This window comes from Galleria mellonella, unplaced genomic scaffold (genome assembly GCF_026898425.1).
Source record: "Galleria mellonella isolate WM207_F2 unplaced genomic scaffold, CSIRO_AGI_GalMel_v1 utg83, whole genome shotgun sequence".
NCBI lineage: Eukaryota > Metazoa > Arthropoda > Insecta > Lepidoptera > Pyralidae > Galleria > Galleria mellonella.
In genome coordinates this window covers 2,474,941-2,499,329 of record NW_026442162.1, presented here as the reverse complement: position 1 = coordinate 2,499,329, position 24,389 = coordinate 2,474,941, and the positions used below count along the sequence as shown (strand labels likewise).

At 31.2% G+C, this 24,389-nt stretch overlaps 3 protein-coding genes across 3 annotated transcripts; 1 reads left to right on the top strand and 2 right to left on the bottom strand.

Annotated features, from left to right (window-relative positions):
- Positions 1-1,570: 1,570 nt before the first annotated feature.
- On the bottom strand, positions 1,571-9,754 carry LOC113516980 (uncharacterized). Its single transcript, XM_026901493.3, has 6 exons — positions 9,487-9,754; positions 9,203-9,394; positions 6,940-7,083; positions 5,840-6,227; positions 4,510-4,621; positions 1,571-3,495 (listed from the first exon to the last, which is right to left on the bottom strand). The coding sequence occupies exons 1-6, from the start codon at positions 9,667-9,669 to the stop codon at positions 3,279-3,281; spliced, it is 1,236 nt and encodes a 411-aa protein (XP_026757294.1). The 5' UTR covers positions 9,670-9,754; the 3' UTR covers positions 1,571-3,278.
- A 3,890-nt stretch (positions 9,755-13,644) lies between these two features.
- Positions 13,645-20,848, top strand: LOC113516705 (lipase 3-like). Its single transcript, XM_026901167.3, has 5 exons — positions 13,645-13,893; positions 14,999-15,197; positions 17,509-17,870; positions 19,642-19,800; positions 20,359-20,848. Exons 1-5 carry the CDS (start codon positions 13,762-13,764, stop codon positions 20,743-20,745), a joined length of 1,239 nt encoding a protein of 412 aa, XP_026756968.3. The 5' UTR covers positions 13,645-13,761; the 3' UTR covers positions 20,746-20,848.
- LOC113516706 (uncharacterized) lies at positions 20,764-24,288 on the bottom strand. Its single transcript, XM_026901168.3, has 6 exons — positions 24,156-24,288; positions 23,313-23,702; positions 22,242-22,364; positions 21,373-22,170; positions 21,165-21,285; positions 20,764-21,086 (listed from the first exon to the last, which is right to left on the bottom strand). Exons 2-6 carry the CDS (start codon positions 23,538-23,540, stop codon positions 20,905-20,907), a joined length of 1,452 nt encoding a protein of 483 aa, XP_026756969.2. The 5' UTR covers positions 23,541-23,702; positions 24,156-24,288; the 3' UTR covers positions 20,764-20,904.
- Between the last annotated feature and the right edge of the window lie 101 nt (positions 24,289-24,389).

The following is a 24,389-nucleotide window of genomic DNA, read 5'->3' as shown; positions in this document are numbered from 1 at the left end:
GTGAGCTGTGCTTAGAAAATCTTCAATCAAGTCCAAATCCAATTAGGCAACCCTGTTGTATCAAGTATTATGTAGATTTTACTGTTATATCCCGCCATATAACGCCAATATACATATATAATATTCCAAAATATTTCGAAAAGTAACAACTAAAATAATCATTATAAACAGATTATGTTCTACTGTTCTCAGATAAATTACATAAATTTAATTGTATTGTGAAAAATTTTGTAAACTCACATTATATTTTAATGTAATAACTATCGGTTTAACTTACATGTCATTAGATCAAGAATGCTCGATTAGTATTGGGATCAATTTGTGACCCTTAATCATGACGCAGTGACGCGAGTCAGTCAGGCTCGCGCTCGCATTATTATTGCATTAAAATGAATTCAACTGGTGATCTATTCTACATGTCTAGATGGCTAAATCTAAAAAAAAATAGTAAAGCTAGAAAATATCTAAACTTGTTACAATTAAAAGTAAATCAACAAAATGTTTATATACTATTTAGTATTATAATAAGTGGGATAATTAAAATAATTAATTTAGTAAATTAACCAAACTCCTTACTTGAGATCATCACATCTTATCATATAAAAGACAAAGTATTTTTACAGCATAAACTATGAATTGAGTGTTGGAAACGAGATTCCGATACATAGTGTTTGAGATATAGAATTCTAGTAAAGCACAATCCCTCCTAGACAAGTGGCAAAGGAATCGCATGTGCGCATGAGATAGAGCGAGATAGTAAATTCCGACGTATTATTATCTCTCACACTTACGTTAAACGAAACGTATCTATCCCAAAATTTATTTGCCAAATGACTAGGGGATGGCTGGAAAGTTAAAAAAAATTACTTAATCAGAAACCGATTAATTATGTATAACCCGCCGACGAAAACATACTAATACGTTAATATTACGTCCTCAGCCCATGATGGCTATTAAACTTGGCAGGTTATACAAAATAAATAGGCATTGCCAGTAGGATTGGACCAGTGAATGGCTCAATCCAAAACAAAAAAAAAATACGAATATAAAAAACAAAAAACCAGTATTCGATTTTTGAAAAAACAGTTGTGCTAACAAGCAATTATAATTTTTTAAAAACAAACTGTCCCTATTACACCAGCTGAGAACATTCATAAAATTCTGAAATTTTAAGTTGAAAATATGCTTTTACTGACTGAGTGAATCAGTTGATATGAATATAACTCTGGACAAATATGTCTTTTTAAATGAACCTACATATTATTAATCCCCTTAACATATATTTTACAATGAAGTGCACAAAGAAAACAAGTGTTTATTACTGACCTTGTTGTGTGAATACAATTAATGCCGACACTGGCCAAGCGGTGATTTTATAAATTATGCAATAGTGATAAAAAAACTTAAATAAATATCATTATCACGAGGACCAGATATCTCACTATATAAGACAGATTACTTGGTAATATTACAATTGTTTATACTATTTTAATTATATTAATAGTGTCAAAACGATATATTATTCATAGAATCAGTAAAGTTGATTAGTATTGTATTATGCTGACTGCTATAGTTAGCAGTTGCTAAATAACGTCGATAAAAAATACCACATTTAATGTGGAATGACTTCACTCAATGTTATATAATTTTGACTTTCTAAAGAAAATAAGTTACTCTCGTCCTACTTAATAATGCAAGGCCACGCTGCATACTGAAATGCCACTGTGTATACGACACCATTTTGCATATTGCAACGTAACTTAATACAATTACGGAATCAGTAGTACAATCATTCATATATAGCATGAAGCCATTTAAAAGAAATACAGATTTCTCGTATATTGCCAAAAAAAAACGATACTCAGTGTGATGCACTTTATTTTGCAACAAAATGTACGCCGTTGTATGAAGATGCATTTAATATTCAGATATCGTGAGCATGCACGGAACGATTGTATCATAGAAGGAATGACAATGGTCGATTTTATGATTAATTTTAATTTCTCAGGAAAATGTAAATTTTCCTTAGACGATTCTTCTATACCGATTTCGTGGATATACATGGAAAATTAAAAGCGTATCTTCATACAATTGCATGTATTTTTATTTGTTATTTTATCATAAAATCGTACGATGAAATGCTACGATATATATGAAATTATAAAATCGCCTTACAGAATTAAGAAGTATGTCATGTACAACTATAATGGCTCGATATATAATATCACACTGAAAATATCAAAATACTACTTTTTGAAAGGCAATTTCAATAAAAGCTTAATTTCCAAAAGACTAGATTGGTGCATGAAAATGTAGATAGAAGAATTTTAGAAGAAAACGTAAATAACCAATAAGAAACATGTACAAAATTTCCCAGATCTATTAAATACTATTTAGTTATCCAAGTAAAGATTGTAAAATATTACAGTATGTTTGACATTACAGATCTGTCTGTGTATTGTCACATTATAGATAAACGATTGCCTTAAAAGCGGTCATAACTTTAGTTTACAGAAATATGGGAACATCGTCAATTTAAAAAAAAACATTTTTCAATATTTCTGATTAATTATTTAAAAATAATTTAAAAAGCGAACTAAAACGTTAGTCATAGAATATGTTGCATATAAATTTACCAAAAAAAAAAACTTTGCACCTACTTCATATTTTGCTTTGGAATTTTTCAAACACATTATTTCCACTCGAATCTAAATTTTCAGTGGTATTTTTATAACATAGTTTAAGTCAATTGTTACTAACAAGAATGGATCTTTGTTATCTATAAAGAAATATTATTATTATTATAGGAATATGATTGCATAATTAACGTTCGCTAGCAGAGACCTTTTTAGACTAGTCAAAAACACTGAAAAATATTAAACACTTTCTGAAAATTTACAAATTTATTTATGCTATTGTGTATACACTTTTAATATAGAAATTAGGTTATAACAAAAATGTACACCAATGGACTTATCCCTTAAAGGGATTACATTTCTGTGAGAAAGAAGAAAGATAATAGCAATAACAATAGATAATTGCATCATTGCTACACTTCGACAAGCTAAAGTTACGAACGCTCTTAAGTCACCTTAAAACCAACAGATTGCTAGCGTGATTGTTATTATTTAGAAAACCTCAAAAAGAAGCTCTAAATTCATTCATCGATTCATGATTCACTTGGCATTCCCGCAAAACCTTCTTAACATTAAATGCCTCAAAAAGGCTAAAACTCACTCAAAATAAATGCACACTGCATTCAAATATCAATAGCAAACCTAATTACTCTTCTCGGTATTCGTACCTTCAGCCATACCAACTTGGCCCAACAATTGTGCCACGCTGGGCTCGTTGAGGGTGAGGACAGCATGAGCTTCCACCATCACGACTAGAGAGTTGCGAGCTTCCTCGTGTGGTACTCCGTGGGCGCGAGTGGCGTGTGTGTACCAAGCTCCAGTCGAAGCCAGCACTGAGACACACCATTTACAGGATAACCTTAAAACAAATAAACTGCTATTAATATCATTATATACATCTAGCGATCACACATCCTCGGCTTCGCACAATACAATTTTGATGTATCTCTTAAAATTTAACCAGCGCAAGCCATACAAATTTAGTGACATTATTACAAAATAAAAATTAATGTATCTACTTGTACAAAATTTTAGTTAGGATACATACTAACTTCTGTAAAAATAATCTAAATAACAGTGAAATTCGTATCAAAATCCATTGCCTGCTTGAGAAGAAATAAGAAAAAGACAAATGTAGACAGCGATATTGTTTATACTTTTAAGGTCCATTAGTTGTCACACTTGGCAGTCGAGTTGGCAATCGCAATTAGGCTTTGGTGATGTTTTATGAGAGACACTGCTACCCATCCCTCAAACATTAAGTTTCCTTAGTCGTTCTTACGACACCCACGGGAAAGTTTGGAACCCACCACACACCTATTTGGAATCTTGACATTCATTAAAATGTATGTCAGGATTCCAAAGTATCCTGTATAATTAATGATTATATCCCACAAAAAACCGCCCTCAAATAAGATAAAACCAGTAATTTTAATCGAAAAACTAAACTACTGATCAGATTAAATAAAAACTGAACCAGAGGGAGATTTTACACAAAAGTCGTTTGTTTGAGTACCTTTGTTTCACTCGTATTTCTACCGTGAAGAACTTGTGTTTGCATAGCTGTTTCGGTTTGACAGATGGATGACAGAGAATTTACAAGGTACAAAGGAATACCAGCTTACTACTAGGAATGGCAACGCATGCGGAGGGGGGTTATTATGGACCAAAGAGTAGACTGTTATGATGATACTGTTCATGTCTGTAGGCGACCGTTACAACTTTCCATAAGGTAAGCCATCAGCTTGTTTGCCCTTCTAGACTGAAAAAGTCATAAAATTTCTATAGAACCAATGTGTAAGTATATTCTTACAAATAAAAAAAATAACCCCTTTCCTCCCAACTGACTGAAATGAAATAGTATATACATTACCTATTTGTCATATGCCTGGACTTTACATGTCTCCTTCTATAACCCCAACTATTGTAGACACGAGGACAAAAGGGGCATGGAAATGATGGGTTTGCATAGCAAGTGTTTTTATCTGAAAAATTAATTTTGTTCAAAATTAATTGATGATATTTATTTCCTACTATCTATATGTATAACGATGGTTAACCGTAGATAGCTCCTAACACAACTAACGTAAACAAAATTTTACAGCATAGACACAAAACATTCTATTTATAAATTTATCCTAAATGCAATGAAATCCAAAACAAAATAGTTGGTTCTAATATCAATTCTTAATATATTGATAAAAAAATACTTTCTCACTGTAACATAGAAATGTAGAAAATTTATTTAATAAATATACAACTGTGAGTACTGTAAAATTATTTTAAACTTTTTAAATATTATAGGTAAGAGTTGTAATTTAACCTAAATTACTGAGTAGAAGGGTTCACCATAATGACTAGTCTCATTAAAAACACAACACTGCATTTTTTTATAGCTTTATCATCATCTTCCTACCCTTATCCCAATCATTTGGGGTCGGCGTAATATGATTTTATCCATATTACAAAAAGATTTGGTTTTTAGTTCTACGACCGGCCACCTGCCTGATGTCAACCCTCTTTGGGAATGCATTTGTTGGTGGTTTCCGCCACCTACGGCTTATTAGAATAGCTTTATATCTCTTGAATTTCAATTTATAAATTTACATAGTAATGATAATATTATATTGTGAATAATAAATTCAATATAATAAAGATTTTATGATGGCTTATTTAATTGTATTTTAGTTTGAAGGGTACAAAATGGTACCCAATTACGTACTATAGAGACTAAAGCTAGTTTTTAGGAATAGTATATTTGCTCTTCTAGTTTGTTTATATTACAAGCCACAATTAAGAGTCCATCAAATAGGATTGTCTACTTGGTTAATATTTCAAAATAATATTCTTATTACTTTAAAACCCTATCAATGTTTTATTATGCAAGTTGATAAAATTAGTAACAACCTCTTTGTTTTCTACATTAGGATGTCACTAATTTCAACTACACACAAATTTAACAAATTAAATTATTAAGACAATTATAGTATGCTAACTATACCTTGCAGCTCTGCCTGCATGAATCGGTGCATAATGTATCTATTCTACATGCTAAGTTATGATATGACCTATCATGTATCAAATATTATTTCAATGCGTTCAGTAGTTATCACGTAAAAAATAACAATCATCCATCTTTTAATAATAATAATTAACATTTATAATATTAATAGGATTGTAATATTTTCTTTTAAATAACATACCTTTACATATCTGAGCTTCACTGGAAATAGAATTTAGATTTTCTGTCGTTATACTCAATGATTCAACTATTGTGCCACTTTGCAGTACAGTTTCAACTTCCTTATCAATCTCGATACTATCCTTATCATCATCGTTAGAATCAATTCCATTGATTTTCTCATTGCCTATATTTAAACAGGGCTGTGTACTACTTACTTCATTTATCCATTTTTTAACATTACGATCATTGCCCGACATACATATTGATTTGTTGGAGAATGTGTCCGAGTTTATGGAATATTTTCTTTCAAGGTTGTCCTCAAGTAAAGCTATGTCAGTGTCATTTGTATTCTCCCCAGAGTAATCTGTTAGTGGGGAATCTATGGGTTCTACTTTTGGTACAATATTCTGAAAATACAATTTCAAAACTAATAAATATGAAATATTATCATTTTCATGTTACAAGTTAAAATAAGAATATTTGCTTATTTTTGATGGGAACCAGACATTAAATGAATAAAATTTAACATCATGTATTGTGAGTTCACAGCAGCTTTAAGTTAATGAAATGCTTTGAATCCAAAAATAAAAATTACTAAATCTATTTTAATTATTCAAAACAGCCTCTATATTAAACTCCGTAAACTCATAGTTTAAAAAGTTTAACTTTAAAACATTAATGAAAAGGCAAACAAAAATTATAAAAAGGGAAATAATTTTTTTCATCACCATCATTTTTGCCATTTATTCATACAAATAAATGTTATATTGTAACATTCACATTTTTTACGACATTTTTATAAACCTTCAGTATTTACCCAATGGTTAGCTAATAAAGAATGTTATATGGCATTAAGCTTACCACTTGTACAATTTTTTTTTTGTACAATGAAGAATAATAATATATACTTTATTATTCAGACTTAATAATAATAATAATTAAGTAAATAATAAAATAAAATACAGTAGATAGAATGAAATTCAAGTCAATAGAAGCAGGAAGGTCAGGAAAATAATAGTTACAAGTCAAAACAATTCTTATTAGCTGTCTAAAGAGAAGATCAATTCAGAAATAGACATTAAATAGTTGGATAAGGAAAAGAAGTAAAAAAAAACTTACAGAATTTTGGATAAGATCTGAACTAGCACTAAGATTGATCACAGCATCACTTTTAGGGGTGGGCGCAGACTTTTTACTTCTATTATTGTTGTCTTCATGTTCACTTTTCTTGCGTTTCTTTGCTTGTGTTGAAGGTACAATTTTCTATAAATACATAGTATGTATGAATTGATCAGTATCTTAACAAGAATATATATTGAATAGTAAATGTAACAATCTAATAATAACAATTTATAAATTGCAATTTTTTATTATTATTATTATTACATTAATGTAAATTTTATATCTTATCTACCCAAATAATAATATTGGTAGATAAGATAAAATATAAATAAAAAAATAGGGGTTTAATTTATTCTAATGATATTTATTTATTCTTGACATAGGAGAACCTGTTGAACCTTGGCACTATATGTACCTAGGCCACTTAGGTCTTTTCAAATGTTCTCATGCTATTATATTATTTTGCCTTTGGTGTGCCGTACATCATTACAGACTATCTAATGTGAAGTTAGTCACTTGCCACCATTGATCATGTGTATGGTTTTATCGGGAGAAAGTTTTTTTTTTATGAAAAGGTAAGTATGTTTAATATATTTTGATGCCTGCTATTTCTATATGTTTTTATTGGTCACTTAACTTTTATATGCAATTAATTCTTTGATTTTTAAGCCTTAAAACAATAATAATCTTACGAGATATATAATCTCCAAACACTTTAAATCAGCAGTTTTCAACAACCACTAACCAATGTTGTACCTTGGCCACTGTCGATGACTTGTACCTTGGTCAGTTTCCTAAGTAACTAAGTACAAACTGGATGTTGTACTTTGACTAGAAGGATGTATTTTTATTTATTTCATATTCTAATATTAAATTATTAATGATATATATTTAACATTATAAAAGTCATGTCTAGAAGTAAAGAAAATAAAAAGAGAATGCCTATTAATATGGATAATATGTCAAATGCAATTAAAATGTTATTTTTATTTACAAAGGAAGTTTTATGAGAAAGATGCTGGTAGAATCGATACAAAAGTTTCTCAAAAACAGGAAGAAGCCTAATAGAGAGGATATAAATCTGTATCTGATAAGTGACATTAAAAAAAAAATAAAACTCCTAAAAATTTATAATGTGTGTACCTGTTTAATATACATTTTCTTTATATTTTGTTTCAATGTACCTATGTTTATGTACCTACTAGTCCTAATGCCTATCATATGACAAAAGTTATGATTAAATGAATAAAAAAAAGTTGTTTGTGTATAAAGATGTAGTTTCTTAAGTGAAAAAAAAAAAAACTGTGAACGTTATGTTTGTTCCTTTAAAATTTTCCAATTTATATATTTTACTAGGCCTAATAAAACAATTTTGATAGAGCAAAGTTAATACTTTTCTAAAATACCATCTGGATGAGTGGTGGTATTTCACATGTGTGTTTTCGAGACACTTTCTTCCACACTCAACCACTTTTTGGAATCAACTTCCAGCAGCAGTATTTCTGAACCGATATGACAAAGTAACCTTCAAGAAAAGAGCATATTCCTTTTCACTCACCATCAGGTGAGCCGCATACTCGTTTGCCCCTGTGTTGTATAAAAAAAAATGCCTAAGTTTTATCCTCAAATCGTCAACGTATTCTAGGTACAACATGGTCCTGGCCGAGGTACATAGGGTATATACAATTGAGCTAATTTGCAATTTTTTTTTAACATCTTAAACTTTAAAGATAGATACTCAAGTAACTTACCTTTCAAAATATGTAAATGTAGTTTATGTCCTATAAGTATAAGCAGTATAAAAAAGTCAAATTACAGAAAAAAATATTTTTCAAAAAAATTGTCCTAGGTATGATTTTTACATACCAGTATTTTGGTGAAACATGTAGCTCAAAGTACACACAACTAAATATCTAATGTAACCATTTTTAATGCAAATAAAGAAATTGAATCAGAATTTTAGCAATTTTCTAAACACCAAAAAGCACTAATTGGAAACATTTGAACTTTGAAAGTTGGTGCTTTTTATCAATTTATTAGACTATTTATATAATCTGTTTCAATAGAATTTAATGAAAAGAGAACCATGTTTTATCGAAATTACCACACAAAATTAGTAACAAATTGAAACATTAAAAACAAAAATTCAATTTTTTTATTTGTGTAGTACAAAAGTTGTTAAACATCAGACTGTCTTATAGTCAGGCCAATTATTATGGTTAATTATGAAACAAACTATACAAATAAATATAATACTAACCTCGTCATCCCGCGTCGCTTCGCTGCCTGTAGACAAACCACAGATCCTCAATGTCTCTGCTGTCTTTAACAAAACCGGCAAAAATTCCTCAGTAACATTCACCTCACCATTGTACATAAACGTCAACAGGGTCCTCAAGGATGCAGCGTTAATATCGTGAAGGACTATAATTGGATCCTTGTGGGGGTTTTGCTGTAAAAAAAGTGCGTGGGTGTCAGGACGCAATACAGACAACAATTCAAAAGTAGAAATACAAATATTAATAGCTATTATATAGACCTTACCTGAAATATAGACCTGAAAACAGAACTGTTTGCGGATAGTATCACTTTGTGAGCCTTAAAATTGAGACCCTCGGAAACCAACGTCACATCAGATAAACCTTCGTCTTTATAGAGTTCTTTCACGTTTGTTAATATATTATTTTGATAGCCATTCCATTTGAGACTTATCTCCTGATTTGCCATATTTATTTGTTACACGGACATTCAGGATAATTATTAAATTAAAAGAAGAAATGAAATACAAACAAAACGTAACGCAAAGTAAACGTTTGACAGATAATAATGTCAGTGTTGCCTGTTGAAATTTTCATGCCCGAAAAAGATATAAACCTCTTGAAAATACCCAAATAGGTATAACCTAATAGTTATTGTAATGGTACAAAATAAATACGTTATACTAATTCTATGGGTACAATTGTCTTGAAAGAGATATCATGCAATCCATAAGTATATTATACTGAGTCTATGATGCAAATACTGCACAACAGTTCGTGAATGATTGCTAATTAAAAAAAAAATTAAACTACTGTATAATTAAAATACACTTTTCTGCAATAAATAGAGCCATTTGCGATCTAATAGTTAAATAAAAAAATAATTTATAATAATACTTTTAGTTTGTAAATTGCTCTGCAGAGGCAGCACTAACGAATATAAAAAATATTGAAAATTAATTTTAAAAGCAAATATGGCACATTTTTCGATATCACAATTCGTCTCAGAGTTATATATTTGTTAATTCCTATATATGCTATAGGGAATTATTTCCTGAAGAAATGTAGCATAATACAAAACAAGTCATCACAACGTTATATAGCAAAGGTTAAGAATAATACAGACTACAGGTACTATTCACGATATCTATGCTTCCCGATTTTCATTTAATTGAAATATTGGGTCGATTCTGAGGCACTATTTCTCTAAACCGATCTTTTAACCTAATATTTTGGGGAGGAAAGAAATTGTTGGTAATACGGGCTACCGTGTTGCAAGCAATATACCCTGCCAGGTCGATTCCTACGTAATCCTTGCTGGAAACCATCATGTTAAATTCCAGGTGTATTCATCACGATGGGTTAACTGACCTGCCTTTTTATTCTCATCTACAATCCCTCACTGGTTCCTCGCCAGCGTATACCGTTAGCGCAGGTAGGGTTACCATTTCATTATCATCCATTAACAAAGAAAAAAGAAAACCTAATATTTTAATTTAATAATTTCATAAAATTACTGTGTTATAGACCATCATTAAGAAAAATTTTAATAACTTTCGCTTAAATCTTTGACAAAATTAATTCATTTTGGCCCATATAATAAAAAATTCGCTGTGACATCAAATTGAAATATTAATATTAGAAAGATTTAAAGAAAAAAGGCCTCATAGTCGACCCCATTACCTACTTTAACTTCGCGCCAAAATGAAAGCCAGGCGTATTAAATAGTGAGGATATTTTGTACAAACACACCCAGATCATAGAATAGTAGACGACTTTTTTGAAGCATTCTTCTGGTAGGTAGGTAGTTCAAAACATATTGTAATATTTCAACTTAATTAGGTATGTTGTTTTTTGATGAACTGAAAATAATATGGTTACCCCAACTACACTATATACATTGGCGAAATACAAGTTCTTCAAATACCTAGTCTACGCAGGATAGCTACCAGTAAGTAATAGCAGATGAGGACGGATTGAAGGCAGTGGACTCTTCGTGGCGACTTTAGCAGAGATTTACCTAGATTAGCGTGAGCGCCGAACGGACAACAATAGGCTGCAAGTAACAATGTATTAATTTACCTGAAGATACCTCGTCCAGAGGTGTAAAACATATTGCAACATATATATATATATAGAGTAAATAACGGCCAGAGATTGGTGTTTAATAGGAAAAGTTATAGAGCTTCTTCAAAAATTGTAGATTGACAAACTCAAATGTTGGTAGTCGCACGCATACTATTAGAAGCGGAATTAACAAAATTATCAACTGACCACGATGGTTTTTAGAGGTGACAGTGCAGAGGTCGATCAGATAAGATATATTCTTAGCAATGGAAATATTAGATCCTACAGTCACTAAAAGTCTCCCTAAAAAAGACAAGGAGTAGCGACAACATGTACGTATTCCTCCGTCACTATACGAAAAATACCATTGATCTAGATCAGGCGACCCACCTAGTATTAAATATTTCACGAACCCCGACTCTTCCCTTTTTTTCAAGCAAAATTATTTTCTTTATACAAGAAAAAATCTTGCCCCAAGAAAATAATTTTGATGAATTTGATTGTTTTACATTAAGACAAAAAAATCTTGAATCAAGTAGAGTTCATTGAAACTAAGAACTTGATTCAAAAATCCTTTTTTTTTATCCAAAATAATCAAATTCTTTAAAATTACTTTCTTGGGTCAAGTTAATTTTTTTATGTGTGTATAGATAAGTCATAGGTTTTTATTTTTTTTATTAAGTTGTAAGAACGTACACATGTTTTATCATTATTCTTAATAAATCTATCTTCATAACTTTGTTTTTTTTTACTGAGGTAGTTTTCACGACCCCCAATAGAGGCTTGGCGACACCCAGAGGGTCGCGACCCACACGTTGTAAAACACTGATTTAAATCATTCGATGATTTATAAGAAACATTTCACTTCATAACTATTTTTTTATAATCTGTATAATCGATGATATGTATATACCTATAAGGTACCTACACAACATAATCTAACCTTGTAAATTATTGTAGTTACGAAAACTATTCTTATCTACTTAGAAATATTAACCTTGATGAATAATTAAAGATAACACCACCTGACTTTTAATTTGCCCTGAAGGTTTCCTATATCATTTTCCTGACCTTCTCTCTTATAATTTGTGAACGTTGTAGTAATAGTATACCATAACTTAATGGAATGGAAACGCTTTTATTTTTTTGTATATCAGAGGGAGACTTTTTACAAAAGTCGAAATAGTATACTCTGATATGTCCATGGTACTGTTCATGTCTATAGGCGACGGTTACCACTTTACAACAGGTGGGCCGTCAGCTTGTTTGCCATTCTAAGTTCTATAAAAAAAAAAAATTACTACCCGACTTAGAGATGAGCCAACATAACTATAGCCCAAGGCGGCAAAATTGAAAAATTGAAAACGACTTACGGCTACAAATAATGTGAGCACTCTGCTTATCCCACTATCGTTCGCATTACACGTTTTTTTTTTCATCCTCATCTTCCTGACCTTATCTCAATTAATTGACGTCGGTATATTGTTTCCTCTTCTCGTAAAGACAAACTTCAGTCCTACGAATAATGTACTGCTAATAAAACTTGCCAGGGGGGAAAGGGATTGTTAGTAATAGAGACTGAGAATCCTATTGCTGGCAATATACCCAACTAGGTCGACCTCCTCACGGTTCCCCTTGGAAACCATCATGGTTAATTCCTGATGAATTCATCGTAATAGACTAACTGGCCTGTTTTGGTTCTCATCGATCACCCTTCACTAGTGCCGCGCCAGCGTATCCCGTTACTGCAGGCTTACCGTTCCATTCCAGGGGTTACCATTCCATTTTCACCCATCAAAAAAAAAAAACTTGTGACGCCCCCTGCCAAGCGTGTACAACTGCGGGCAAAACTTCCCAAAAAGAAGGTCAGTGTTCAGAAGGAACAATTAATGGCTGATATAATGATGATAAATAGAGCTTATGTTAAAATAAGTGAGAAGAAAATTTCACTAGTGGCAACCTCGCCCAGGCAGACGCAGAGTGAGAAGCTCACTTGGAACGATGTCGTAGAATGTGCTTCAAAGAGTTACTAGATGCGAGAAGATAAGAACCGTTCTCTGTGACATTTTATCGCTGAACGAAATTAAACAAAATTTAATATATGTAGATATGAATCATATTCTAAAGTATCGTAGTGTTACACATAATGTAGGTATTTTTTTTTAATTGACCTAAACCTTTGGTTACAGGTAGTAAATAACAAAACTATGAGTAAATTCAAGTGTTTACTCTTCATGATTCAAATGATTAGCATTTTTAAGCAGTCTTATCAGAATATACACAAATAACCGGAATAAATAATATTACCTATCCCTAACTGTTAAGTTACGTAAGAAAAGCACTTCAGTAATCTTGAACATTATCAGAACAATGTTACCTTAGAAAATACTTGTTTCTAATTGTTAGTCGACAGCTCATATATTTCAGGAGACGCCGGCTTCTGTATAATTGCTGTTACAAAAATATATACCTAACTTATTAGGTAAATTTCATCATGCAATATAATTTTCAAGTTTACAGTACAATAGTATTACTTTTTTCTATACAATGTAATGCAGCTGATGACAATAATATTATTAATAGAGTCACAGACGCAGGAATACTAGAAGATGCTACTCTAGATACTGTAAGTAATTTTAAATTTAATTATTATAATATGAATTCTGTTGTCAGATCTAAATTATGCTATTTTTTATTGTTTATTGTACACAAATGAAATAAAGAATAGAATAATTTAAATCTCTCATTATATCGGTATAAATTATTTGTGGTATTATTTTATTTATATATTTATATATATTTTTATTTTATTTAAATTTAAGTAACAAAAAACACAAAAGTTGAAAAGTAAGAAATTTAATAAGTAGCCTTGATTATAACATACAGCGACAGAATCCTAAACTAAGTAGAAGTTATATTCTGGATAGATACTATATCAGTAAATGACATATTAGACATTGGTACTTCCACATTTTTTGTATATACGTATATCTTATAAATATTATAAAAGGGAAAGTTTGTAAGGATGGATGGATACTCACACAAAAAATACTGAACGGATTTAATTTAAATTTCGAACACGGGTTGATTATATCTTAGCAGATAGGATACTTTATATACTGATTCATGCGGGCAAAGCCGTTAGATAAAGCTAGTTATATAAAACAGAAAACTTATAATTGAAACGATACAAACAAAACACCTATTCATTTTCGAACTTGCAAACGTCAAATGGTGATGCAGTCCTTTGAGCCGCTGTACAATTCAATTACTGCAATTACATACCTTATAATAGTAGGATTAGTTTACTTTTATAATTTTTTTATCAAGTCAATAAGCTCAACCGGACAACGACTAACTGCGAATCTGGTGTCCCAAAACCGAATCCTAGCACAACTCTCTGGATTTTCGAACCATATTTGTATCATTCAAAAAAGAAATTATTGGCATTTGTTTTGTACTTCAGAAAGTGAATCCATCGTCCAGTAAGTCAAGTCAGAGACCATTATCTATAAACGAAGACGGTTTAGAAACTCAAAGGCGCCACTCAAATTCAAGAAACAAACGAATATTGTATAATATTCTTATCGTTGTTGCTGTCAAAGCATTTATTTGAGAATGAATATTAAAAAAAAAACGCCATAAATATATGGCTGCCAGTACGTTAGCAACAATCATATCAATTGCTGCAGTTACCATTATTTTTATTCATAATCTTTACATTCCAACAGTTTTCCCTCATTAGAAAATATGGCTATCCGTGTGAGATTCATCGCGTGTACACGGAGGACAAATATATATTGGAAATGCATAGAGTGCCCAATGGCAGAGATAACGTCACTCATGGTCCACGGCCTGTGGTGTTCCTTCAACACGGGTTACTATCGTCCTCCGCTGAATGGGTTCTAATGTTGCCTGGGAAAGGGTTTGGTAAGATTTCTTTAAATATCCTACTAATATTATATCTACCTATGTATTAATATTATAAAAGTTTAAATTTCTAAAGACCTTTAGAAGTTTTAGTTTACTCAATCACGATCAAACGGATTAAGAGATTTAAATGATAGTTACATTTAAACATCACCTAAAAAGACACTTCTTGCGAGAGCAGAAGTGTACATAGATCAGTATTTTATCATCATGTTTACTCGTAAGTAGGTGCCCACTCTGTCCAACTATGCTTTTATTCAATTTGGTTTAAATGGAGGATACCATATATGTATGATTGAATGGAAAATACTTATTTTTTCATATACATATATTTTATTATTTTTTTTAATGTTTTTAATTTTTTATATTTACAAATCGTTTTACATATATTATTGAATTTTATTGTTTCTATATAATTTATATTTCTATTGACACATATTATAAAGGTACATATCTTTGTTTAATGGCCTAGGTGCAGCGAAATAATCACTGGTTAGGCAGCACCTTCGTTAAATAAAATTGTACATTAATGTTCATAACGGTAGATACTATAATTATTACTTGTTAAATTGAGTTTTTTTTTTGCACTCAATGCATGAACACAGCCTCCCGCGTCGCTGATCTGATTGAACAGTAATAGTATGGCTAGGTTAGGTGATAGAACACTATATATTGCCATCTCATTTTTCTTTATTCTGTATATGTGTGTGAATGTGTATGTATGTGTATGTGTATATGTGTATGTATATGTGTATGTATGTGTATGTATGTATATATATATATATATATATATATATATATATATATATGTATGTGTATGTGTCTGTGTATGTACGTGTATGTGTATATGTATAATGTAGATTTGTATATGTATAGAATACCAACGCACTACTTATATAACTGTTTTTTACTTGTGACGCTATGGTTCTTGCTGAAAAACAGCGCTGTAGCGCTTCAAGCGCTGCAGCAATATGCTGAGCACGGACCTACATCACAGAACATTGCGACACACACGCGCGCACGCGTACATTATAATTTAATTGCTATCTATTTGTATATAATTATTATTTTCTTTTGTTTGTTTTGTTTTTGATTTCTTTTGTTTTTGTTTTGTGCGCTACTGTGTGGGCCGCATGTTTCTTTTGATTAAATTATTTCTTTCTTTCTTTCAAAAATTTGGAACACGGCTAGATTATAAGCTAATTTAACACACTGTATACTTTATATACTGATATACATGCGAGCAAAACCGCAAAATAGCTAGTGTATGACAATTATATAAGTATCACAGCAATTTGCTTTCTAGTCCTCAAACTAGGCTATAATGCGGAAATGTTCTTACGAGGAACAGAACCCGGAACATCGAAATCTGAGCAAATTTAGTACACTTCGTTTCCTAAATTGAATCTAAAATCTAGTCCAGGAAGTCATTTCCGCAAACTGATTTACGATATTAAAATGAATGTCTTTTGGTCATGACTGTGTAATATGTAATTCGAAAATCGTTTTCGAAGTAAACAGCAATAAGACCGTCTTACTGTACTTATGCAATGTATATATTGCTTATATATATCTTATGTTTTTTTAATACCCTACGATATATCATCCAAATAAATGTATACTCATTTATTAACATAAAAGCAGCCCTTTAAGTTCGAGCTAAAATTACATTTTAAATTTCCCATTAAATATTTAACATCTTGGGCGGTGGAATGATCTACATTGTTGAATCCAATTATAAGCTCCGAGTTGTTATTGACGAGATAAGTTCGAGTATTACTTCAAAACAAGAGTAACAGCCGATAATGCCTCTAATTTATAACGCTAAACAATTTTCACCGAAAAAAAAGACGAATATAATAAAATGAATAAATAAATAATTTCTGGATTTTCCTATTAAATTAATCGCACATTGTACGAGATTATAAATATGCCCACGCATAACAATAAAATATTAATTAATTATTTCCTAATCTTGTTTTATACGTATTACCCGAGGGATTTGGAGCTAGAGGGAGAAATTTTATAAAAAAAGTCGTCTTATTAGGTATCTCTGTCTCATTCGTTTTTCTAACATGAAACAACTGTGTTTCTGTACTGTACTGTTTGTATGGCTGTTTCGGTTTGAAAAACATAACATTACAGTCCTTTGAAATGGCAAAGAATAAGAGGCACTATAAGTGTCACTGTGATGTTACTATTCGTTTCTTTATGTGATGATCACAACTTTCCATCAGTTTACCATTCAAAAGTGCATAAAAACTTGTTTTTATTTTTTAATAATATTTTTAATAATCTTTTCGAATTGCAGCATACATTCTCGCAGAAGCCGGCTACGACGTATGGATGGGTAACGCTCGTGGTAACACGTACTCTCGCCACCATGTCTCCTTAAAACCAACATCTAAATCCTTCTGGCAGTTTAGTTGGCACGAAATTGGTTATTATGACCTTCCGGCCATGATCGACTACATTATCAAGGAAACTGGAGTCCCAAAGATCCATTATATAGGATTTTCACAGGGAACCACCGCGTTTTGGGTCATGACATCGATGAGACCTGAATATAATGATAAAATTTTGGCGATGCAAGCTTTAGCGCCCGTCGCTTATGTCGGAAATGTAAGGAGTCCTCTTATAAAGGCTATGGCTCCATTTATAAACTCTTTGGAGGTGAATGTTTACTTTTTTTTATACAACTTTCCTTGTTTGCCACTTCCATGGTATAAAAAAGCAGAATTACTATGCGATTGTGATTTTGACATCATACTGTAACTCTGCATATCTAAGTGTTAACTGTATGTTCGCCCACGCGGGATCAATTCTCGTGAGGATTTCAAGAAATCTTTTTTACTACTCGCCTATATTACATAAAGAACAACAACCTACTATCATTTCACTACTGATTACAGCTTTCTGGTCTTATTAATTTTCCAATATTGATACCAATAATCATCTATATTTTATAATCAGTAAAAATAACTAGACGATATCTGTAAATACAGGAAATATTCGAGAAAAATCTATACATATAAAAGTAATAGAAGTAAAAAAAATATTTTTTAGAATATTGTTTATTTATATGTTTGTTTCGGCATAACATAAACACTAGTACACCGAAACATTTGTATTCACCAAAGTTATCTTGATATACCAAAAATTATAATTACTCGCTTTTAAAATTAACGCATACAAAGTTGCAGGCAAATGCTCACTACATGAAATATGGATCTTATAGACATTTATCTATTATTAAAGTTTGTTAAGTGTCATATTTAGTGACCCTATATATCATCAATTTTATCGTTATCACATGCCATAATCATTATTGTTACACAAATTTGAAATAATGTCAATTGTTTGATAAATGTTAGCTAAGTATCTATTGTGTTTATTTACAAACGACAATCTGTATAGACTTGTAGACTACCGAGTATTATAGATATTTATTTATTTATACTTTTGCACACATTAAAATATCTCTACAGGGCGGACTGAATGCCTGATGGTATTCTCTACCAGTCAACCGTTATGCTAAACAAAGAGAGCAAATAGCAGTGCATAGATTTAAAAAAAATGTAAATTAAATAAATATTTTGAGAGATTACAACAATTTATGATAAATAAACATACAAATATATAGAATAATTAATACTTACAAAAAATATACATACATAAATCACATACAATACATATATAAATAACTATACATAGTACATATTAAATTAATAAATATGTAAATCATAACTAATTTATATAATAGTACGGATTGAGGTTTTTTATACATATTTAATTTAGATATATTTAATTATTATATCTATAGCTCTACTATTACTACTATACTCCTTACCGTATGGTCCCGGCATAAAATGCGCCAACCGTTACTTTCCCGTGGATATCGTAAGAGGTGACTAAGGGAATGAGCTATCATCATCATTAGTCATTATTTGCCCACTGCTAAACATTGGTTTCACCCTATTAGGGAGATTTTGCTAGTAGTGGCTTCGTTTGTCGGGCGGGTTGGCAACCGCAATTAGGGCCTGGTGATATTTTAAGAGACGTTGCTGTCCATCCCGCGACTAAGGAAACTTTATCCCTTGCCTCTTACGACACCCACGGAAAAGGGGCGACCTATTCTATGTCAGGAGCACACGGCACACTTATAATTTTCTTCAATAACTTTATTCGTCAACACCGTGACAAACAATAAGTAATAGTTTTCTGCTGCAATTCATCCTAATTCTTACTTGAACCATTGTAGTTAATTATTACTGAATTCGTTGCGATGGGTCAACTGACCCGACTTGATCATCATTTCATCTTTCAATAGTGCTTCGCCATTGTATACCGTTAATATAAGCGGATACACCATTCCATCTTCGTCCATTAAAAAATTTCAAATATTTTTACATATATATTCATTATAACATTTTTATAATTACAGAGGTTATTAAAAATTTTTGGGACCAACGAATTCCTGCCGAATGGTAAAGTGAACGAATTGGCTGGTCAAACATATTGTGTTGAAGAAGCCATAACTCAAGTTATTTGTACTAACCTATTATTCCTTCTGTGCGGTTTCAATACTGAACAATTGAATTCAGTAAGTGTCATAAGGTGGAATTATAATTGTTTTTTCAGAATTATTATCAGTCATATTTAAACTTGTTTCTAGAGCAATGTGTTAAAAAAAATGACGCAGCAGTATTTATTAGATTGGGACATGTGTGTACAAAATCGTAAACAAAATCTTCATATAAATTCTCTTAAGGGATGATAAACAGAGATACATACATACATATCTGTCACGCCTGTCTCCTATTAGGGTAGGCAGAAACAATGGAAACAGAGATAACTGAGTGAAAACGCCTCAAACTATATCATACGATATATTTTATAGCTAGCTAGTCTCCGGTATCCCTTGTAATACATTCTTATGGGAATATTAACAAAAAATATAAAGCTGCATACTTTCTTATTAGGGTGGTGTATTTGAGAAATTTCATAATTCATTCGATAGTTCTGGAAGTAATCATAACATATCACAAACAAATAGAACTTACCTGTATAGTATTTAAAATAATATACGTATTCAATCATTGTTTATGTTATAATACTGTATTGGTATTAATAAATTGTAATTCGAGTATTGTCGTTTCAGACTATGTTGCCAGTTGTATTAGGGCACACACCGGCTGGTGCGTCAACAAGACAAATTATCCATTTCGGACAAATGTACAACTCCAAGAAATTTGTCCAGTTTGATCATGGATGGTTTAGAAATAAAAGGATCTATGGGACACACAAACCACCAGCTTACAACTTGAGCGCCATTACGACGCCGATTTTCCTTCACTATGCTGATAATGACTGGCTATCTACGCCTTCAGACGTAGATCAATTACTTAATAAGATAAATACCATAGTTGGCAAATACAGAGTACAATTATCAAAATTCAATCATTTGGATTTTGTTTTCGCAATCGATGCAAAGGAACTCATTTATAACCGTTTATTGAATATAATGGCACAATTTAATTACAACTAAAATAAATAAAACTAAATATAATAAACATTGATATATTTCTATTATATATTATATTTAAATATCAGCTTTGTCACTATGATTATTTGCCGATACCTAAAATATATAAAATTAATTAATTTGTGTTCTTTATTTTTATTTATAAACACAGACGTTATTTCTTTATAGACTTACAAAACAAGATTGTATGCTAGATGAATCAGATAATATTGTGGAGCAAGATGGAGCAGATTTACTTTCTGATACTCTATAAAAACTTGCATGAATCTGAGAGTCTGTATTACTATTTGATTTGTTCACAATAGACATTTCTCTACTCACTAACTCACCGAACGCATTCTGAACTGAAATATAAATATTATTTACATAATATATTATTACAACGTTTACGTTAGTGATTTAATTCTATTATTAGAAAATACCTTTAGTTAATATATCTATTGGGTTTTCCTTTGCGTCATTAGGTTTATTTATACTGTCATTAGTGATAACTGGACCATTTGTTTTGTGAAGCACTTGAAATAGAGAAACATGTCTATAACTCTGAAAAGGATTAAATATTTATTTTTAAACTATTTTACTTTTTGTTACTTTATATTTTTTATATACAAATAACTAGATAATAAATACCTTATTTTTACAATTTTTCATTGTTATAATCATTTCAGATTCTAAGTTTTTAACTGTATTTTTTTCTTTGTTTTCTTCAACGCAACATTCAAAAGGCTTTGGAACAACGTTTTTAGTTATTGACGAAGGATTGTAATGCGTCGATTTCCATGAACATGTCTTATAAAAACTTTGCAACTCCAATTTCAATGATTTGTTTTCTCTTTTCAATATTTCCATTTCAGTTTCTTGTTGTTTGTGTTGCTGTTGTAAATATTCTAAATTGTATTTGTATGTTTTCAGTTCTTCGTTCTCTTCCTTAATATTACAAGCATCACAACTCTTATTAACCGTTTTGACTCTTACTGACGTGCTTCTACTGAATTTTCTTTTCGCCGGTATATCATTACTTATACTTGAATTACCATTTAAGATTCGATCACTTTCCAAATTAATTTTGCTCTTCTTAATTTCACGTTTCAATATAGCATCTTTTGCTGCAGGAATTCGAGATGGCACTTCTTTCTTTATATCAACTTGCTTTTGAGCACAATAATTATGCTTACTATTTAAGCTTGATGATTTCGTAGAAAAAGTACCAATATTTTTAACAAATAATGCTTGTTCTACCATTTCCTTTTCCCAAACTTTAACAATAGATTGAACACTATCTGTTCGACTGTTATTAATACTACAAAAATTTTCGTCTTTATAATTTACATTGAAAATTTTTTCAATAATTATCTTCCATAACATTTTAATGCTTTTCAGTACATTCAAACATCGATCACAAGGCCAATGACACGTTTCAAATTCCTCCTATTGGAAAACAAATAATTAATAAAATATATTAATATAATTTACCTGTGTTTTATTATTAATTTACTTACCTCTTCAAAGTACTTTTCAAACTGACTATCGTTTTTCAAACATTCCTTTATCATATGGCAGGAAGTACATATGCTTTCTAGGAGCATTTTTGACTTACAGTTGGGATGGCACTTGGGCGTAGCCTAAACAGAATCAGTACGCTTACTTCATATAATAATAAGTTATTTCAATCCTAAGTTCTAAACTAGTGATATTTTAAGTAATGATTTTAGTTGTAACAAACACGTTTAGTATGTAGAAAATATAAATTATTATGTATATACAAAAATGTATCAATACCAAATAATCATCAGCAAGTATGGTTAGTAATACATTGCATTAACAATCAACAATTTTTATATATACAAGACTACTACGGATTTATAAATTTGTTTCTTATTTACATATCAGTCAGTCACTTTTTATTTACAGTCAAATCAGTTATAAATATTGTCCGAGCAAGGGAAATTTTCTGTATGAGTAACACTATGTTAATTATATCTACGTGTGTACTAAATTAAAGCTAATTAACTATTAATTTACTATTTTAAAGCATAAGATATGGTAATGAAAATATTATAAATTAATATCTTCATTATTCCATATTCTAAGTATTGGCAAGGCACAAGTTAAAGTTGTTGAAAACGCTTACCATTTTTTTTTTAATGGGTGATAATGGAATAGTAACCCCACCCGCGCTATCGGTATACACCGGCGGGGCACCAGTGAGGGATGATAGATTAGGATGAAATAGGTCAGTTAGCCCATCGTGACGAATTCAACAAGAATTGTTCACGATGATTTCCAGGGGGAATCACGTGGAGGTCGACCTGATAGGGCATATTGCTAGCAATGTCGAACTCCATTGCTCACACTCCCTTTCCCCCCTAACGCTTACCATTTATCATCAGAAGGTTGGTATATATGTATGTATGAATTAACCTTATCTTTATGAAATGAATATAAAAGTATGGTACAAAGGTAGACTTAACGCTAGGAGTATTCTCCATCAACCTTCCTTTGGTATGAACAGTGTATCAAGAATAAACGCTTATCAATCTAAAATAGAATCCAGATAAAAAAATTCTTACCCTTCGTCTGCTCGTACAGGTCATACTTTTTAAAAAGCTAGTCAACGTATAAACAGGTATAACACAGATAGGCATATCGCTTTTCATCCATTCCCTAAGATACCGGTCTCGCAAGCTAACGTCATGACTCCATGCCCGGACGTCGCTACAAGACTCGTATGACTTGATCTTTCCTTCGTTTCGTGATACCAATCGATATCTGTTCCTTGCTGTATATATATAATTCATTGAACAAATATATTTCTAAGTATTTACTAATATTTAATCCATTTGGGCATAACAAGCGACGTGAAATTTAGAGGTCCAAATTACAATTGAAATACATAGTGAAACTTCCAAACTTCTTGTCAAGATGACTTGTATAAGATTGTAGATTAAAAGAAGTATTATCTGAAAAAAGGATCATCATCATTATATGAGCCGTTAACTGTCCACTGCTGAACATAGACCACTCTCATAAATTTTTTTTTTTTTATACAAAGTAATATAAAGTAGGGTTTTGCCAATAGTTGTCACGCTTATTAGGCGGGTTGGCAACTGTAATAAGGCTTTTGGTGATGATTTAATACTGACCCTGCTGCCCATCCCTCGACAAAAAAATCCCCTTAGACACCCCCTACAGTACCCACGCGAAAGGAATTTCTTATTCTAATATTCTATGTCGGGACCATACGGCAAAATCAAAAAGGGTATTTGTTTTTATTTCGTTTTCAATACTTAGTTAAAGCAATAAAAATAAGCAGCTATAAAACAATACCCGGAATTAGTGTAAAAGGACGTAATAGATGAATAGAAGAGATTTTTTTTATACAACTTAGAATGACAAACAAGCTGACGACCCACCTGATGGAAAGTGGTAACCGTTGCCTATAGACAAGAGCAGTAACATAGACATAACAGAGTATACTATTTCGCCCATCTTGCCCTCCATGTGTTGCCATTCCTGAGGACTCAGGTGTTATTCCTCTGTAACCTGTAAATTCATGCCAAAAAGAATCTTAATTTTTTTCTATGCTAAGGCAGTAATGTATTACCAGCAACTCGTTTACAATTTCAATTTGGCGGCTGGACATGAAT

Excerpts from the sequence above, each read along its gene's own strand:
- LOC113516980 (XM_026901493.3), bottom strand. The coding sequence starts at position 9,669 with ATGGCAAATCAGGAGATAAGTCTCAAATGGAATGGCTATCAAAATAAT. Across the intron at positions 9,395-9,486 it reads TTTTCAGGTCTATATTTCAG|CAAAACCCCCACAAGGATCC; the intron begins GTAAGGTCTATA and ends CTTTTTTTACAG. Across the intron at positions 4,622-5,839 it reads TGAAGCTCAGATATGTAAAG|ATAAAAACACTTGCTATGCA; the intron begins GTATGTTATTTA and ends TTAATTTTTCAG.
- LOC113516706 (XM_026901168.3), bottom strand. The coding sequence starts at position 23,540 with ATGAATTATATATATACAGCAAGGAACAGATATCGATTGGTATCACGA. Across the intron at positions 22,365-23,312 it reads CCTGTACGAGCAGACGAAGG|GCTACGCCCAAGTGCCATCC; the intron begins GTAAGAATTTTT and ends GATTCTGTTTAG. Across the intron at positions 21,286-21,372 it reads TGAAAAATTGTAAAAATAAG|AGTTATAGACATGTTTCTCT; the intron begins GTATTTATTATC and ends AATCCTTTTCAG.
- LOC113516705 (XM_026901167.3), top strand. The coding sequence starts at position 13,762 with ATGCAATATAATTTTCAAGTTTACAGTACAATAGTATTACTTTTTTCT. Across the intron at positions 13,894-14,998 it reads AAGATGCTACTCTAGATACT|TTTTCCCTCATTAGAAAATA; the intron begins GTAAGTAATTTT and ends ACATTCCAACAG. Across the intron at positions 19,801-20,358 it reads ATACTGAACAATTGAATTCA|ACTATGTTGCCAGTTGTATT; the intron begins GTAAGTGTCATA and ends TTGTCGTTTCAG.